This window comes from Ictidomys tridecemlineatus, chromosome 1, assembly GCF_052094955.1.
Source record: "Ictidomys tridecemlineatus isolate mIctTri1 chromosome 1, mIctTri1.hap1, whole genome shotgun sequence".
In the NCBI taxonomy this organism is placed as follows: Eukaryota; Metazoa; Chordata; class Mammalia; order Rodentia; family Sciuridae; genus Ictidomys; species Ictidomys tridecemlineatus.
The window spans coordinates 85,886,652-85,906,216 of NC_135477.1; the positions used below are offsets into that span (position 1 = coordinate 85,886,652).

The window sequence follows — 19,565 nt, forward strand, 5'->3', positions numbered from 1 at the left end:
ATATTGACAGATTTGATGTGTTTCTCAACTTTAAAAGTAGGTTCTCTTTACCTGAGACAAAGGAGACACTAAGGAGCCTCAAAAGTCAGAAAACAAGTTATTTTTAATGTATAATCCTGATAAAGATATATTTTTAAAATAAGTTTAATAGTGAATTTATACTAACATGGTTAGTATTTTTCTTGTGTTTTAAAGATCTATTAACAATTCAAACATGCTAGTTTTTTTCTAATGAAAAGAACTAATATGAATTATATCAAAGGTAAATCTACTTACAAGTGAATCTGCATCGGGGCATTCCCTATTAAAACAAAGAATCGAAAACATTCAACTATTAGAATTGTCACTTATTATGCCATATTTAAAGTATTTATTTTGGTACATAAACATAACTTTTACTTAAACTCTACACAAATATTTAGAGAAAACAAATTATGAAGATTAAATTATACCAAATTATTTTAAAATTCAAAAAAGAAATTCCTATACCCATAACACCTGACAAAAATAAAAATAACTTTCAAACATGCTAAAAATTATTTTCAAAAGTACTTCATTTCATGGATACTCATACTTCATACCAAAGAAGTTGGCAGTTCCATAAGGCTTTCTAATGGCTTTTAATTCTCCAAGTAGAGAAAGTTTTTGTTTGTTTATTTTAAATTCCTTTGCCAGAAGGAAACTTGGCTTTAAAAAGTAAGGTCTATATTTAAGGGAGCAAGTAGTCTAAAACTTTAAAACTAGTGGATAATTTATATTTATTGGTAAATAAAATTTTAAAATAATATTTAAACACTTCAGTTTCATTTGAAGTACTTTTTATAACTTGGCACACACAGATGTTAAAACTGGTTTTCTCCAAACATGCTGAACAAGAAATCTTGCCTTTGGTGTAACTTTGAAGTCTTACAGAGTATGTAGTTGAGAACTAGTATTCTATCATGTATCTGATGAACAAATATTGAATTTTTATATAACCTAGGGAAAGCTATTATTTTAAATGCTAAACTAAAATAAAAAGATCAGAATACAATTGTCCACTAAGTTCATGAGTAATAAGGTTAAAAGAATTTCTATGTATATGATCTAAAACAAATGTATAATAATTGAGAGTTCAAACTTAAAAGGCATTTATACTTTTTACTTAAAATAATTAATGCATACAATATAAGAATCTTATAGAAAAATATGCAAATTTAAGAGTTACGTTAAAGGAAGATAGAATGAAATAGATTTACAAAGGAAAAGTTCAGATCACTACACTGCTCTTAAAAAAAATGAAAACCCCCAATAAATAGGGTAAATGCAAATCCCGTGTGTTTTTATATTCACTTAAAAGCCACTTTAAAAAAGTCAGGAACAGTGACACATGCCAGTAATCCCAGCTAAGGAAGCTGAGATAGAAGGACTGCTTCAGTATGAGTTCAAAACTAGTATGGGCCACAAAGCACATTAGAAAGACCCCATCTCAAAGGGGGGCAAGGAGTCACTGAAAATTGCAGTTTAAAATAGTTTCCTTACTCATACGTAAGGAATATAATATGAAAAAAAAATGCATGCTTTGAGGTAATGTTCCAGAAAAGACACAGTAATAATATATACAATTCTTCTAGAGAATTAAATCAATGAAGATGTTAGAACATTCTCATATTCTCCTTTTTTAAAGATACATTTAAACATAAAGTGTTAATGTTCCAAACAGTTTATTCTTTGGCTTTGAGCCAGAACTCTCCAGTCTGTGTGGTAAAGCACACATCTTATCTGTTTGCCTTCATGGTAAGCAGTATGAGACCTGCAGATAAAGCTCTAGGAAGTGTAAGGTCTGAGCAGGACTCATCTATCATAATTACTGAAAACTTAAAAGCTTTCAGGCTATGAAGAAAGGCATGCCAAGAGCCTCTGGCATTTCAAGCAAAGTGAATTCTCACATTTTTCCTGCCAAGAAGTTTGAAAGAAGGTGATGGTGGTACAGTGGCTTAAGCACTGACTTTCTGTTCTTGTATTGTCTTTTGTTAAAAGAAAAAAAATCTAACATCCAAGTGGCTTAATAATCCTACCAGAATTCAATGATCATGAAAATAATTTCCAAAGCATGGCATTTAAAATTATAAGTTCATTGAGTGAACAGTAGTGAAAGCCAGACATGATAAAAAGATCTTTATTTAAGGCTATTATTCTTTACAATATAGTCACTAGCACATAAACTGGCTACATTTTAAAAAAATTTACTTAACAAATAAATTGTTTAAACTTCAATATGTATTTTCAATATTGCAAAAAGAAATTAGGTTCTATCCTCTTAGTAAAATATCACCTTCATAAATGCTTAAGAAAAACATTAGAAGAAAAGATGCTATCCACAAATATATAAATCACTTTGCAATGCTTTTAATTTTTGAACCAAATTAAGGAAAAAGAAACAGACATTTAGAAAAGGAGAAACTCAGTAACTAGATAGGAAGTAAGAATACTCAATGCACAAATATTCTCATGTTGAAAATATAAGCACCAATCAAAATATCATAAGAGTTCTACTGATTATGCTAAAGAAACAGGGATTTTAAGCTTATTTTCAGACAATGTTCCTGAGTTAACAAATCATTCAAGCCTTTTGATTAGTATTTCTTCAGTTTAAACAGACCGAGTAATTATGGAAAGGAAGATTCGTTTACTTTGAGTTTGTCTCTGAATAATCACAGCTCCAAGTTTTTTCAAACCTAGGCTTATATTAGGAATGCTTATATAGGTTGCTTAAAATGAAAAACAACAAAAACTATGCTGAGGTCTCATGCCTAGAGAACAAGATTTAACTGGTCTGAGTGGCCACCCTAAGTAAGTTTATTTTAATATCCTAAGAAGTTTTAAATATAGCCATGGTAATTTTGTTTGGCTAATAATATTAACTCAATTTATTACATGCTAATTATATATTCTTTGTATACTATTTTCTTATTCTTAAAAGAAGATAAGTCAGATGTGTAAGAAGACTGCATACTCCATCTAAAAATGAGAACTTCCTATAAATGGTAAAATATGTTAAGGTTTCCCTCTCTTGCTGTTCAACATTTTCCACTGATATATACACATATCTCTACATGCTTATAGCTTAGAATTGTCCAGGAAGATTTTCATCAAATAGTTGACCAGAGATTTTATTTTAGATAATAAGATTGTCGGATTTTTTGGGTTTTCTGCCTTTTAATTTTTAAAAACATGCATGTATAATTTTATAAAAATCAGAGTATTTTAAAAGTTTCAATTTCAAGACACTAAAGATTTCATCTATAATGTCTTAAATTATTTTTAAATATTTTTTTTAGCTGTTGATGGACCTTTATTTGTTTATTTTTATGTGGTGCTGAGACCCGAACCCAGTACCTCACACATGCTCGGCAAGCACTCTACCACTGAGCCACAGCCCCAAACCCAATGTCTTAAAATTTTTAAGTAATTAAAAAGTAATTGGGCTGGGGATTTGGCTCAAGCGGTAGCGCGCTCGCCTCGCATGCGTGCGGCCCAGGTTCGATCCTCAGCACCACATACCAACAAAGATGTTGTGTCTGCCAAGAACTAAAAAAAAAATAAATATTAAAAATTCTCTCTCTATCTCTCTCTCCTCTCTCACTCTCTCTTTAAAAAAAAAAAAAAGTAATTAACTAGGGCTTAAGTTGTGGTTCAGTGGTAGAGCACTTGCCTGGCACGTGTGAGGCACTGGGTTCAATCCTCAGCACTACATAAAAATAAAAAATAAAAATAAAATAAAGGTATTGTTTCAATCTACAACTAAAAAAAAAGGAAAAAATAAAGTAATTAACCAATATTCTAACCAAAGGAACTGGAGAATATATTTACAAAATAGGTTTGCTTTTTCATACTTTAGATATATATTTTGAGTGATTTCCAAATGACTTTTTTCTTTCCAAATTCAAAACAATAACAGTCTTATTCACTTATAACAATGGAATGGATTTTCACAATATTTAAAATACTTACACAGATTCTGCATCCTTTTCCTTTTTAATTATTCCTGGCAAAGCAAAAGTCTTTCTTTTCCTTGGTTTTATGCCTTTAAGATAAATGTATATTGTTATAGAAACACATCTGCTCCTAATAAATATATTAAACTTATGAAACACTTTTTTGTGTTTTCGACAGGATTTGTTTATAATTGTTGATGCTAAACGTGGATGGAAGAAATAAAAGTATTAACCTTTAAATTCTAGTATTTATCCTAGCATCTCAGGACCTGAATCTGAGGAAGGAGGATCGTTCAAAGCCAGCCTCAGCAACTTAGGATGGCCCTAAAAACTTGGTGAACCCTGTCTCAATGAAATTCTCTTTCTTCTCCTAAGTGTCCCATAAGTCACCTCAAGCAAAATAAGCACATGGAGGTATCTGAAAATTTTAAAGAAAGTACAATACTCATTATATTAGATTTTGTTATAAAAGCAGGTCAGATCATGATCCTTGTCCAGAGGGTCACAAATTATAAATGTGTTGTTTTAAATAAAAAGATAATAGAGCTGAGGATGTGGCTGGGAATGATGCTTGCCTAGCATGTGAAGACCTTAGGTCCAACCCTGATACCATGAAAAATTTTAAAATTAAAATAAAAAAAGGCCAGCCAATCCATTAGAAGAGAGATATGAAATGTCAGTTAGTAAGGCATTCTTATGTCCATACGTTATCACTAATACTATAAAGGAATATCACTAATTTTATCTACCAGAACAAAAGAGAAAAAAATCATCTTTGTTCTTTCTACTATGTCAACTCCTCATCCCCTAGCTATATAAAACTTATTTTTAAGAGTCAGTTATGCTAGTAATTGTTGATGGAATTCGAGTGTACTGGCAAACAGTAACAAACCCTCAGTAACCTAAGTTAATTTCTCATTTCAGACTAAGAAATTCAAGAGTTTTGGTTTTGTTTTTTGACTCAGCCAGAACAAGAATACAAGTCCCACTTGCTATCATGCAAAACAAACCCTAAACATAACACATGATGATATGCTAAAAATCAACTTTTTTATTCTCATAGTATAGGTATTATATTTTATGATTTTCACTTTGCAATAAAAAGTTAAGGTTCAGAGAACTTAAAATACTGTTTTCCAATAGGTAGTGAGTGTTAGAAGGCTAGGTCCCAGGGCTACTGAGAACCCCAATAATAAACTTAGACACTATAACAAATAATTTTTCCAAACTCTTAGGTAAGGATTGGAAAAAACAGAATATTACTTTCAAATTATTTCTAGTAGCTCACATTCAGATTTTTATGTCACTCCACAGGCATGGTAATAGCTATGGCTAGCAGCTCCTCTTTGTTTACTAAACAGATGACACTAGCTGTTGCCATGTGAGTTAGCACATTATAAGACATCAACTTACCTTCAACTGCACTAGCAGGGTCACATTCTTCAAATTCAATGAGGCCTGGGGAGTAAAAAAAAGAATAACTAGTAGAAAATGATTATTGGATAAATTCCATTATAATACATCCTTGTTTTTTTACATTTTTAAATTTTAATGTAATTGACAAGACTGCTCTGTAATGTATTCCAGTGTTATTAAAATATAAGTTGATATTAATTAATACTAATTTAAATATCAGAAATAAGTCTTGTAAAACAAATAATCCTAACAGTGAAAAAACTCGAGAATAGCCTATTATGATCACAATAATTTACTGGATACTAGAGAACTGAAGATGAAGATTTAACAAATACTTTGTGCTTTCAAGGAGCTTTAGCAAAGGAAGAGAAAATAAAAATGATAAGAGGCAGCTGCTAAATCCTTGGCTATGCTCATGAGAAAAACAGGGGTACCAAGATGGTAAATACTACTAGAATGTAAGCTTGGGATCTCATCTGTCTTGGTCACCACTATATCCTCATTTCCTAGAACAATGCTTAGCAAATATAAAGACTTCAGTAAATATTTGTTAAATATATCAATTAATTAATCACATGCTAGTTAAGTGGTGGCTCTGGGATTATAACACACACACACACACACACACACACACACACACACACAGGTAAACTGGTCTTACATGAAAATTAATTTAATGCTAGTAAGAGGGATAGGCTATAGAAAGGAAGAAGATGGTAAAATAGCCATGAAATGAGAGAATTGCTGAGACTAGACTTAAATGTCATTAAATAAGATATATTTCATATATGGAAAATACTATTTAAATAGAAAAGCAGCAAAAGCATGATTTTTCCCATTGTAATATCCTAAAAGCTAAACATCAGTCTAAAAAACTTATCTCACTAAACTGACATATTAGCCCGGTTATACTATGTAAGTTTATGAAAGCCCAGAATTTTTGTAGAATAATTTTTAATTTATTAATGGTAACTGGTATAACCTGCAATGCCAACTTAAAAATAGAGACTACAGAAAAAATGACAAGAGGATCTGAAGAAAAAATGATAGACAATTTATTTAATGGTTCTTGTGAAATATTAAGCTTAACTATAACTATGCTAATTCATGATCAGAGAGAGGTCTTATTGATCATTCTATTATAAAGAATCACTGATCAACAAGAAATATTTCTCTACAACTAGGAGAATCTACAAATATTTAGCCAATAGACTAAGAGCTCATTTTAGAGAAGAGGATAAAGATAAAAATAAAAAACACCAATGCCAAACAATCTGCATTATTTACAAATTACATTTACTTTTACAACATCATCTCAGTTAATGTGGTATAAAAACATCTTTTTAAAGATCTCTGGGTGAATTTGTATATGTAAAAAGAGTAAATGTATCCTTTAACTATAAAACCAGTCTTCAAACAAAAGTCGACATTTCTTCCTCAAAAACCCTTTTCCTATGTAGACATATTTTGATTAATTTCCCCTTTGCTTCTAAAAAGCCTCTAAAATCTATTCAAAATAATAAAATATCCAATTAAAATATTCAAACTAAATATTTTTCAAATATAAAATGTCAAATCCTTTCAAGTTATAAAATTTTAAGTACCATCCATATAAACTTTTCTTTTAAAGGCAGAAATACCAAGTTTCTAATATAATAAAACTAAATACAATCTTCAAAAAAAAAAAACATTGAATCATGTACAGAAAGATTTTCTTTCTCAAATGCATATGCTCTACATGTTCCTTCACATGGCAAGGCTTTGCGTGCCTGGCTCAGTGCCAGTTGACAGCTCAGCTGGATATCAATGCACAGACTGACCCCCCTTGAAGCATGTCACTTCTGAACTATTTCACAAGTGGAAAGTTTATTCAGCATCTCTCTCAAATGCAGTGTACTGCCCATCATTCTGCTATTTAATCATAAGACTAGTTATTTTTTTGACAGTACTAAAGCCAGAGTAAGAGTCTTAATGAATAGTTCGATACAACTGGAATTTTGACTGTTTTAGACTCAATTAATTCTGTTGTCAATATTAATAACTGCTCTTAGCACTTAGATTTTATGCTGGGTCACAAGGGCAATTTAGTTTATATAAAAGTAAATAAAACCATTTTGGTTCTGTCTCTTGATGCTCTTATCACACATTATCCAAAAATGCCACTATGAGTTCAATTAAACTCAAAAGAAAAACTCTAAAAGGTCATCAATTTAAAGCAAAACAATTCTTAAATATGATGCTTTAATCAGCCGTTTAGAATAAATTATTGCTACAAAAAAAGCCATCAATCTAATAAATTCATCCAAGCCTAATTTGGATCAGGAAATACAAAAGGAAAAGCAACTTACTTAATATTAATGTTTAATCATCACAAATGTTCTATGGAATGAGACAAAGTATAAAATATGTGAAATACTGAATTAACAGTCTCCACTGCTTTGGAATCAATCCTATAACTCAAAGCCACCAATATGGAAAATTTGCAACTTCATCAAATTAAAAACTGGCCTCAAAACTTGATTTGAGTACCTAGGCTACTCAAATCAAGCACATTTCTGCATATTCCCAATAAAACCAAAGAACATCTGATTCTAATTAGAGCCAAGTTAAAACATAAACACGCTTAGACAGCTGGATGTGGTAGTGTACATCTATAAGTCCAGCTACTCAGGGGACTGAGGTAAGAGGATCACAAGTTGCAGCCTGGACAACTGACCAAGTTCCAAGTGACCAAATTTTACAAAAGGGCTGAAGACACAGCTCAGTGGTAGAGGGCTTGCCTCACAATGCAGGAGGTCATGGGTTCAATTCCCAGTACTGCAAAACAAACAAGCAAATAAATGAAACATGTTCATACATACACTCAAAGTCTAATGAAGGGATGTGCCTGTGTAGGGTGAGGGGTTGACTAATAGCAATGGAAGTCAATGGGTACATTTTCAAGCTTGCTCCTATGCCCGAGGAATGTAACAAAGCCACACACCCAGATACCTGAGATGATGAACCAGGCAAGCTAACACATAAAACAGCATAAACTCCAGCTTGTGGTGACATATAAAGGTCATAGAGATTCAAGTTCTAGTTCTACCACTTGCTTGCCAGCTGATCGTCTTGGACTAGTTACTTTCTTTGAACCTGGGTTCTACATTTGTAAAAGGGGATAACAATAATACCTTTGTCCTGCATGTTTTCTCTAAGTATATCCATACATACAGGTTGTTTTATTTTTCCTTTTGCTAAATGGTTTCAAATTAAGGTACTGACATTAATGACACTTCCTTCAACCAATATCTTCTTTCCAGAGTCCTATGCATGCTAAGTACAAATTACCACTGAGCTACATCTCCAAACAGAGAGTTATGTTGAGGAATTCATAAAGACTTGTAAAAACAATTCCCTCCATCCAGTGGTTCCAAATCTCAACTGATCATCAGAAACTTCTAGTGCAACACTTCTAAGCTCTATCACGTACAGAATCTCATGAAGACTAATAAAATCACAAAACCTTGAGCCCCCACCCATAGTTATCCTATTTGGAAGGTCTGGAGTGCTGCTCTGGAATTTGCATTTTCATGGCCCTGGAATCACACTTTGAGAACTATGGTTTAAGTGGACCCTGGGGCTACTACTATATTTACCTTGGGGTCACATTTGCATTCAGTAAATCTATACAGTGCTCTTCCAATTATACTGTACACACAAATCACCTGGGGATCTTATTAAAATACATATTCTGATTCAATAAGTCTGAATTGGGTTTATAACATGCATCCAGGAGACTTAATGTTGCAGGTTCTCAAACTCTATGCATTAAGTCAGCTGAGGAGTTTTAAAACATAGTGGTTCCCACCCTACATAAATAAAATCAGAATTTCTGTGGCAATGCACAGAAATAACAAGCTAAGGAAAAAAATAATCTAGATACCCAAAGATGGAAAACTAGCAATGAGGCAAATTTGGAAATCAGTCTTATATCAAATAGATTTCAATTATTGCAAAATCTTCCAAATTTTCATCAAGTTCTCCAAACACAGAATCTTAGCATTGAAATATAACCTCCTCCAAGTACATTCACATTCTGACACTGTGCACATACCCCTAGATAGAGTCATATTTTTGCATCCCCTATGATCTTCCCTAGAACCTTGTTTGTACTTTTAATTACAGTTTTAATCCCAACTTTAATCCCCTTGTTTGTACTTTTAATTACAGTACTTTTAATCCCAACCTTTCTGTTATGCAGGCCAAAACTTCTAAAGGAATTCTCCCACCCTCTTTTAAACAGCTTTGCTGAGTTGTAATTAACACATAATAAACTATAAAAATGTATTTAAATTATAAAATATGGTAAATTTTGACATGTGTCACATTTGTGAGTCTACTGCCACAAATAATATAAACCACCACTTCATGCTTGCTCTTTTGTATCCCATTCTACCCATCCCAAGGCAACCACTGACCTGCATAATTATTCATCCATGTTCTTCCATGAATCAATAGTCCATTAATTTTTACTGTTGGGTAGTACCTTACACCACTATTTGCTTATCCATTCTTCTGTTAAAGGACATTCAGACCATTTCCTATTTGGGGCTATTATAAATAAAACTACAATGAACATTCATATATGTCTTTTCAGGATATGCATTTCCTCTTCTTTTAGGTAAATACCTAGTAGTAGAATGGCTGGATCATATGGTAGGTGTATGTTAAGATTTCTATGAACCTGTTGGGCTGTTTTCCAGAATGGTTATACCATTTTATATTTACTATTATCAGTGTTTATGAGTTCTAGTTCTTCCACATCTTTATGGACTTGATATGGTTGGTCAGTTTTTTTTTTTTAATAATCACGCTCTTAAAGTATGTAGTAATGTTAATATGGTTTTAATCTACATACCTCTAATAAATAATGAAGTTCAGAATCTTTTTATTTGCTTATTAGTTATTCATATATTTTCTTTGGTGAAGTGTCTAAAATTTTGGCTTTTTTTGCATTACAATTTACTTATTATTTTGAAACAAATGTAAAATGCATTATAATATTACTTATAACATTATTTTATATCTATACAGACTCATAGATATTTATTTTATTCTTTGGGTTATAATCCAATATATTCATTACTTATGACTTGTTCAAGTCATTCCAACTTTAGCCACAAGGAGCTCTTTTTAGTCTGTCATCTATTCCCTTCTAAAAATATAAAATTTCTCCCCAAAACCTACAATATTAGAGAAAAAAAAAACCTTTTCTGACTTTGAGTTAGACAATTCTTAGATATGACACCAAAAGCATAATATACACAAAATTAAAATTGGGTAAACTGGATTTCATAAAAACTTTTTGTTCTTCAAAAATTACCATTAAAATTAAAAAAGACAATCTATAGACTGAGAGAAAATGTAAACAAAATATGCATCTGGGTGGCTTGTATTCAGAATTAATAGGATTGACAATCCAATTTTAAAATGCTCAAAGGATATGAATTACTCTATGACAAAGAAAATTATTAGCTGGGTATCATAGCAAACATCTGTAATTCCAGATATTGAGGGGGGGATATAGGGTGGTGCGAGGCAGGGGGAACACAAGTTCAAGACCAGTCTGAGCAATTCAATGACACCTGGTCTCAAAACAAGAACTAAACAGGGCTAGGGAGTGGCACAGTGGTAGAATAACCCTGAATTCAATCCCCAATACCACAAAAATTAAAATTAAAAAAAAAAAAACAGTTGGGGCTGGGGTTGTAGCTCAGTGGTAGACCGCTTGCCTAGCATGTGAAAGGCACTGGGTTCGATTCTCAGCATTGCATACAAATGAATAAATAAATAAAGGTCGTCAACAACTAAAAGTAATATTTTTAAAAAAGAAAGAAAACTGTTAATGATAGATAAGTACCTGAAAACATGTTCAACATTATTAGTCATTGGGTAAATGTAGATTTTAAAAAAAAAATCAATGAGGCAATATTATCCTGGTAGAATGCCTATATTCTAAAAGACACAATCCTACATACAGGCAAAGGTAGAACCTTCATGCATTGCTGGTGAGAACTGTAAAATGCTACAATTATGTTGGAAAACAGTTTGGCATTATGTTAAAAGTAAAGCATATAGCTATCATAAGAACTAGCCTTTAGTGGGGCATGGTAGCACATGCTTGTATTCCCAGCAGCTCGGGAGGCTGAGACAGGAGAATTGCAAGTTCAAAGACAGCTTCAGCAATGGTGAGGCATTAAGCAACTCAGTAAGACCCTGTCTTTAAATAAAATACAAAAATAGGACTGGGGATGTGGCTCAGTGGTTGAATTTCCCTGATTTCAATCCCCAATACCCACCTCCGCCCCCCCCCAAAAACCTAGCCTTTCCACTCCTAGAAATCTCTACCCAAGAAATATGAAAACATACAGTCTCATAAAGACTTATATGTTAAAATTCACAGGAGTATTATTCATAATAGCCCCAAACTAGAAACACTGTAAATGTTTATCAACAGGAAAATTACTAAATGTGTTAGTCAGCATTTCATCACTGTGACCAAAATACTTGGCAAGAACAAGTTAGAGGAGGAAAAGTTTATTTTGATTCATGGTTCCAGAAGTCTCTGTCCATAGTTGGTCAACTCCATTACTCTCTACCTGAGGTAAGGCAAACTATTGTGGCAGAAGAGGGGGGGAAGAAAGCTGCTCAACTTTTGGCAGTCAGGAAGAGGAAAGAGACAACTTAAGGATCCAGGGACAAAATATAATCCCCAAGGGTACACCCCCCCAAACTACTTCCTCCAGTCTTGCCCCACCCACCTACAGTTATCACCCAGTAATCCATTCAAATCATTAATCCATCAAATACATTAACCTATCAATTAGGTTATACCCCTTATTTAATCATTTTGAATGAATGTTGCTACATTGAACATCATTTCCAATATACCAGCCTTTGGGGAAACATTTTATATCCAAACCATAACACTAAACAAACCATGGTTATTCCGTACAGCTCATCAGAAAAAAGTAGTGATAGATGAAATAATGTGAATAAACCTCAAAAACGTTACCTAAGTGAAAGAAGTCAGATATAAAAAAATACATATTTCATTTATATAAAAAATTCTAGAAAAATCAAAAATAAAGATAGTGGTTGTATGCTTGGAATGACACCATCAAACAGACACAAGGAAAGTTTTTAGGATGATGGATAATGTTTAAAAACTAAGTTGTGATGACATGTGTGCAATTGTTCAAAATTTCTAAAACTTATATATACTCTCAACAGATGCACTTCATATACCATAAAGAACACCTCAGCCAAGGTTGTGGCTTAGTGATAGAGCGTTCGCCTAGCATGTGTGAGGTACTGGGTTCGATCCCCGGCACCACATAAAATAAAGGTATTGTGTCCATCTAAAACTATATATACATGTATATGTGTGTGTGTGTATATATATAGAGAGAGAGAGAGAAAGAGAAAGCAAGAGAGCACACATATATATAATGCGCATATATATAAAAATGTAAAAAAAAAAAAAGAAGAAGAACTCTTCAATGTGGCAGGCAGAATAATGTCTCCTTTCCCCCAAAGAGGTCCACATATTCACTCCAGAACCTTTGAATATGTTACATTAGGTTACAAGGCAAAGGGGAATTTAGATTGAAGATGAAATTAACATTAGTAATCAGATGATCTTAAAGCAAGGAGGTTACCCTGGGTTATCAGAGTAGTCCCAATGTAATAAAGAGATATTCAAAAATAGAAAAGGGAAAAAGGAGGGGGAAAGGAGGTTAAAATGATGCAATGTGGGAAGAACTTGGCTAGCCTTTGCTATCTGGAAAATTACAGAAGGGGGCTACAATCCAAAGAATTTGCACAGCAATAATTTCTAGAAGCTGAAAAAGGTGAAATTCTCCTCTAGAGTCTCCATTATTTAGTCCTGCTGACACATTGATTTTAACAAGTGAGATTTCATGTTAAACTTCTGATCTAAAAAAAAAAAAAAATCACAAGGTAACAAATATGTTCAGTAAAAGTTTAAAAATGAGACCCAAGAGAGGAAAAGTTAGAGACACATTACCTCACTTCAAAACTTACTAAAAGGTTCAGTCATCAGACTAGTGTGATACTAGCATAAGGATGGAACTGAGATTCCAGAAACAAGTCCATACACCAAATACAAGTGATTTTCAACCAAGTGCTACATCAATCCAATTAGAAAAGATTAACCTGTTCAACAAATGATGCTAGGACAACTGGATATTAATATACAAAATAATGAAGTTAAAACTCTTAAACTGATACTGTATATAACATATAAATAAATCTTTATGACCTTTAATTTGGTAATGGTTTCTTTAATATGACAGTGAAAGCACAACCAAAACAAATAATAAATTGAACTTCATCAAATAAAAAAACATTTGTTCAGCCAGGTACAGAGAGCACACACCTGTAATCCCAGCAACTTGGAAAGAGAATCTCTAAGGCAGGAGGATCTCGAGTTCAAAGTCCGCCTCAGCAAAAGCGAGGTGCTAAACAACTCAGTGAGACCCCCGTCTCTAAATAAAATACAAAATAGGGCTGGCAATGTGGCTCAGTAGTCAAGTACAATCCACATACCCCTCCTCCCCCCCAAAAAACATCTATGCATTTTTTTTTAATGAAGATAAACCATACAATGGTAGAAAACAGTTGCAAACTATTATATGATAAGGATCTGGTGTCCAGAATAAACTCTTTGAACTCAACAACAAAAAGAAATGGGCAAGCTGGTTACAGTGATATGCACCTGTAGTCCCAGCTACTCAGACGGTGAGCAAGATCACATGAACCCAGTAATTCAAGACCAGCCTGGACAACATGGCAAAACCCTACCTTAAAAGGCGGTGGGGCACTGTTACAGTTATCTAATACTTGACAAAGATGCCAAAAATCTATGTTAGAGAAAAGTCTTTTATCAAATGGTGCTGATAAAACTGAATATCCACATATAGAATGAAACTAGAACCCTCTCACCCTGCATGTAAGTCCAATCAAGGTGGATCAAAGACCTTACTTAGTATTAGACCAGAAACTTTGCAACTAATAGAAGAAAACAAAATTAACACTCCAACATATTGGCACAGGCAGCAACTTCCTTAACAAGATCCCTGAAACTCAAGAAATAAAACCAAGAATCAACAAGTGGGATGCCATCAGATTAAAAAAATCTTCTGAATAGCAAAGGAAATGATTAAGAGCATGACAAGAGAGCCTACAGAATAGGAGAAAATATTTCAGCTACTCCTCTGATGGAGGGATTAATACCCAGAATACATAAACAACTCAACAAAACTTAACAGCAAAACAAAACAAAAACCCAATTAATAAATGGACAAAAGAACCAAACAGATATTTCTCAAAGGAAGAAATATAAATGGTCAACAAATATATGAAAAAATGTTCAATATCCATGGCAATCAGGGAAATGCAAACCAAAACAATACTTTGAGATTCCATCTCAATCCAGTTAGAATGCCATTCATCAAGAACACAAACAATAATAAATGCTGGTGAGGATGTGGGGGAAAAGGTATACTCACACACAGCAAAGGAAATGATAAAGAGCATGACAAGAGACCCTACGGGCTGGGACTGCAAATTAGTATAACCACTTTGGAAAGCAGTATAGAGATTCTTGAAGAGATTGGGAATAGAACCACCACATGACCCAGCTATCCCCCGACTTGGTATTCATCCACAAGAATTAAAATCAGCATACTATAGTGATAGTTTACAGGCACATCAATGTTTGCGAAACTGTAATTCACAATAGCCAAGTTGTGGAACCAGCCCAGGTATCCATCAACAGACAAATGGGTAAAGAAAATGTGGTTTGTATGCACAATGGAGTTTAACTGGGCTATAAACACAACTAAAATTATGCCACTGCTGGTAAATGAAACTGGAGAACATCATGCTAAGTGAAATATTCCTGACTCAGAAACTCAAATGTCAAATGTTCTCTCATATGCTAAGTAAGGACTGGGGAGTTGGGGTGGCATGGATCTCATGAAAACAGAAAGATGATCAGTGGAGTAAGCAAGGAGACAGAGGTAAGAAGGGGAAAGGGAAGAAACTGGAATTAATTTATTACAGTGAATTTGACCTTTGTGTATATGTATAAAGTCCCAATTAAAATATAAATAAATAAATTAGAAGGAAGACCAAAGACCAGTAGAGGAGAGGAAGGGGAACAAGGGGAGGGAGGAGGAGAGGGAAAGAAATGGGAAAGAAAGAGGGAAAGAAAGCACTGGGGACTGAAATGGAGCAAATTATATTTCAAATATGCATCATTACATTGAAATGAACCCCACTATTATGTATAACTACAACATACTAACAAAAGCATGTTTAAAAACAGTAGGTGGAGGAAGGACTTGAAAGAGCACATCACCAAGGAATACATACAAATAGCCAACAAGCACATAAAAAGATGCTTAACATCATTATTAGTCTTTAGGGAAATGAAAATCAAAACCACAATAATATCTACTTCACACCCACTAACACAGTTACAATTTAAAAATAGGTAAAAATAATGTTGGCAAGAACATGGGGAAACTGGATCCCTCAACCCTCAGTAGGAATGCAAAGTGGAAAAGCTGCTGTAGAAAACAGTTTGGGAATTCCTCAAGGAAGTCAAGCAGAATTATCACTTGAATCAGTAATTATACCTCTAAATATACACCAAAGGGACTAATCAGATGTCCCAACAAAAACTTGTAAATGCCAACCTAGGGGGTTGAAGACTGGAGGAAAATAAGTTTAAAAGGTACAAGTGTTCTTTCTCTAGAATTTTATTTTAGAACTAGACAGTGTCATGGCTATACAACATTATGAATGTGCTAGATGCCACTGAGTTATAGACATTAAAATGGCTAAAATGGTAAATTTCACAATAACATACCACAATTTTAAAAAGTGAGAAAGAGGGATAATATGCAGGCCAACGTATCTAGGGTATATACACTGACTTCAGAAACATTCTGAAACAAATTTAAAAAGGAGGAGTGATGGATAGACACAGGGATGGGTGAAAAGATAATAAAGCAAGTATGACAAAATGGAATCTACGTGATTAGTATAGGGTTCTTCACTATAAAACACTTCCAATTAATCTGTATGTTTTAAAATTCTCATAACAAATTTTGAAGAAAAGTTATGCTTAATATGCATTTACAAACCACAACTCTACCCTGCCCTAATTCCCACCTCCAGAAATTTTCACTTATCTCTTAGATGGGGATAGCTGCAGGAGATACTTGAGGTATTATGTTGAGGAGGTATTATGTTGAGTTCAGTATAATTTCTTTTCTCTAGACAATGCCTCCCCCATCCCTACAAGTGATGGGTGCATAGCCATGTTTACACTGCTGATCCTGGCCAGAACTAACTGGACTAAAAGATGACAACTTGATCCAACCTAGACCGATCACATTCTTTCTCAAAAATATTTGGGAAAGGACCAAAAATTTGGATTAATTCTGAGCTCTGGCTTCAATCAAGGAACCAGGTTAATACAATAAGTCAAAAAAATGTAGAAATTAATGTGAAGTCACATTATATCATGCTTACATTAGTGCCACTGTAAAAATAAAAACATTTTGTAAAGAAAATAAAGCAAAGAAGGAAAGAGAGGAAAATGATACATTACTTTCCTACTACTTGTTTCATCCTACTACTTAGGTTTCATTCTGAGGCCTGTCTATATTCTTCATTTTTGGATCCTTGGGATACCTCAGTTTTTTTCCAATAATTTCCTTATAATGCAAACTGGCTGGAGTTAACTTCTTTTATATATTGTGAAAACAAGTAAAACCCTGACCTTGTTACTATAAAGACAACTTTTCTTCTGATCATTTACATGTAAAATTATTATAAACTTAGGTATTTTATTGTTCTATTTTGTTGCCAAAATGTTTGCACATTTATTAACATTTTTAATGGCTGCCTCAAATTAATGAAGCAAGCATTCTTTGAACACAGCGTGCACAACAAACTTTAATCTTTACTTCACGACTTAGAATTATTATTATGAGGATCGATTACTATTTTGTGATACACATGTAGGTGCAGCTGGTGCAGAATAAATGACTTCTAAACAGAATCTGCTTTATGACAAAAGTTTTGTCAGCAGCTAGTCTTATGACATACCATACACTACTATAATAAACAAGACATGTATTCTCTAGCACATGGGTGAGCAAACTTCTTATGTAAAGAGCCGGATCTCAGACTTTGTGGGCCACAGGGTCTGTTACAACTACTCACCTCTGCTACTAGAGTGCAAAAGCAGCAATAGACAATACAATAAATAAATTCAAATAAAATTCTATTTTATGTACACTGAAATCAAAATTTCATGTAATTTTGCTATTCTTAACAATTTTTCCCCTTGATCATTTACAAATGTAAAACCCATTCTCTGCTCATAAGCCTCACAAAAAATAGACAGAACTGCCATGTTTGGTGGTGCATGCCTGTAATCCCAGCAGCTCGGGAGGATGAGGTAGGAGAATTGTGAGTTCAAAGCCAGCCTCAGCAACTCAGTGAGGCACTTAACAACTCAGCCAAACCCTATCTCTAAATAAAATATTTTAAAAAGGGCTGGGGATGTGGCTCAGTGGGTAAGCATGCCTGGGTTCAATCCTCAATACTAATTAATTAATAAATAAATAAATAAATAAATAAATAAAATTATATATATATATATTTTTTTTTAATTCAGTTTCTATGTCTACCCTAGGTAGAATGGGAAACACAGATGAAGCTGTACTCACTTCTTCACTAGAATAGAGCTTTTTTTAAAAAAATATATTTTTAGTTTTAGTTGGACACAATACCTTTATTTTATTTTTATGTGGTGCTAAGGATTGAACACAGGGTCTCGCTCGTGCTAGGTGAGTGCTCTACTGTTGAGCCATAAATCCAGCCCCGGAGTAGAGCTTTTTGATGTTCTTTTCTCTATTTTACTCTCCCATTGGTACCAATCTAGATTATCCTCTTCCCTAAAATCATTCTTCTTTCATCTTTTATCTTTTGCTAGTCATTTCCCCATTGCTATCTAATAGTAAAACCAATCAATCTAATCACAGCATATCTTGTAAGGGTAGTGTTTCTTTATTCATTTCTTTTCTCTTTATTTTATTTTATTTTTATTTTTATTTATTTATTTAGTTGGTGCTGGGGATTGAACTCAGGGCCTCATATATGCTAACATGTACTCTACCATTGAGTTACACCTCTAGCCCCTCTTCTAGATATTTTTAAATTTTCTTTCTGTTTTTAGCCATTTTTAGATTTTTTTTTCTTTAATGTTTTTGTTTTTTGCTTCTCTGGTTTCAAATAACTTTAAAAAAAAATCTGGGTAGGGATAGGATAAGGAGGTTCTTGTTTTTGCTTCTCTGGTTTCAAACAAATTTTGTAAAAAGATGGGTAGGGATAGGAGTAGGAGGCTCTATAGGTCTGCATTATACCAAGGTTTCAAGAGGTTTAATAAGAGGATCACTATATGATATTTTTTAAATATCATTTGCTTTGTGCTATAATTTATAATAATATACCTAATATAGAGGCTAATATATTCCTAATATCTAAACTAATACATTAATTTTAGGTTAGTCTGACCACATGAATCTCATTTTCCTCTTTTCCCTGGTAACTAATTTGTTTTTTATGTCCTCCTATTTATATCTTTAATTTGAAAGATCTAAATCTTTAAATTCCTTGAAGACTAAAATGGAAGCTATAAACCTATATTGTCATGTAATGAAAATATAGATAACCTTTCAAAAAACCCTTTTATTTAAACATACTATATTCTGGTTCACTAATTTTTTACTTTCTTTAAGTTACTTATGCTCTTATTTCTTATAAATGGAAACTTGTGGAACTTTTATGAAAACATGTATAATTAGAAGATCATAAAGCTAGCAGAATGACTGTAAAATAGTAAACATCAAAAATATGGAGCTTAATCACTTAGGAAATAAAATACATGAGAATGTCCAGGGCTACTAGTATAAGATCACTAGAAAATAAAAAGATATCTAAAATTAGAAAACACCTGTTTCTTTATGATTCTTTCAGACTGCAGGTGCTTTGGTATTCAAAGCATTCATTTACAACAACTCAAAT

The 19,565-nt window shown here is 33.1% G+C and overlaps 1 protein-coding gene across 1 annotated transcript in view; it reads right to left on the minus strand.

Moving 5' to 3' along the window:
- Fcho2 (FCH and mu domain containing endocytic adaptor 2) overlaps positions 1-19,565 on the minus strand; it is a 126,413-nt gene that overhangs the window by 43,605 nt on the left and 63,243 nt on the right. Inside the window, exons 9-11 of the mRNA XM_078043740.1 lie at positions 5,391-5,435; positions 3,994-4,066; positions 277-301 (exon numbers count right to left, since the gene is read on the minus strand). Coding sequence (XP_077899866.1) covers positions 277-301; positions 3,994-4,066; positions 5,391-5,435 — 143 coding nt within the window. The remainder of the gene's footprint in view (positions 1-276; positions 302-3,993; positions 4,067-5,390; positions 5,436-19,565) is intronic.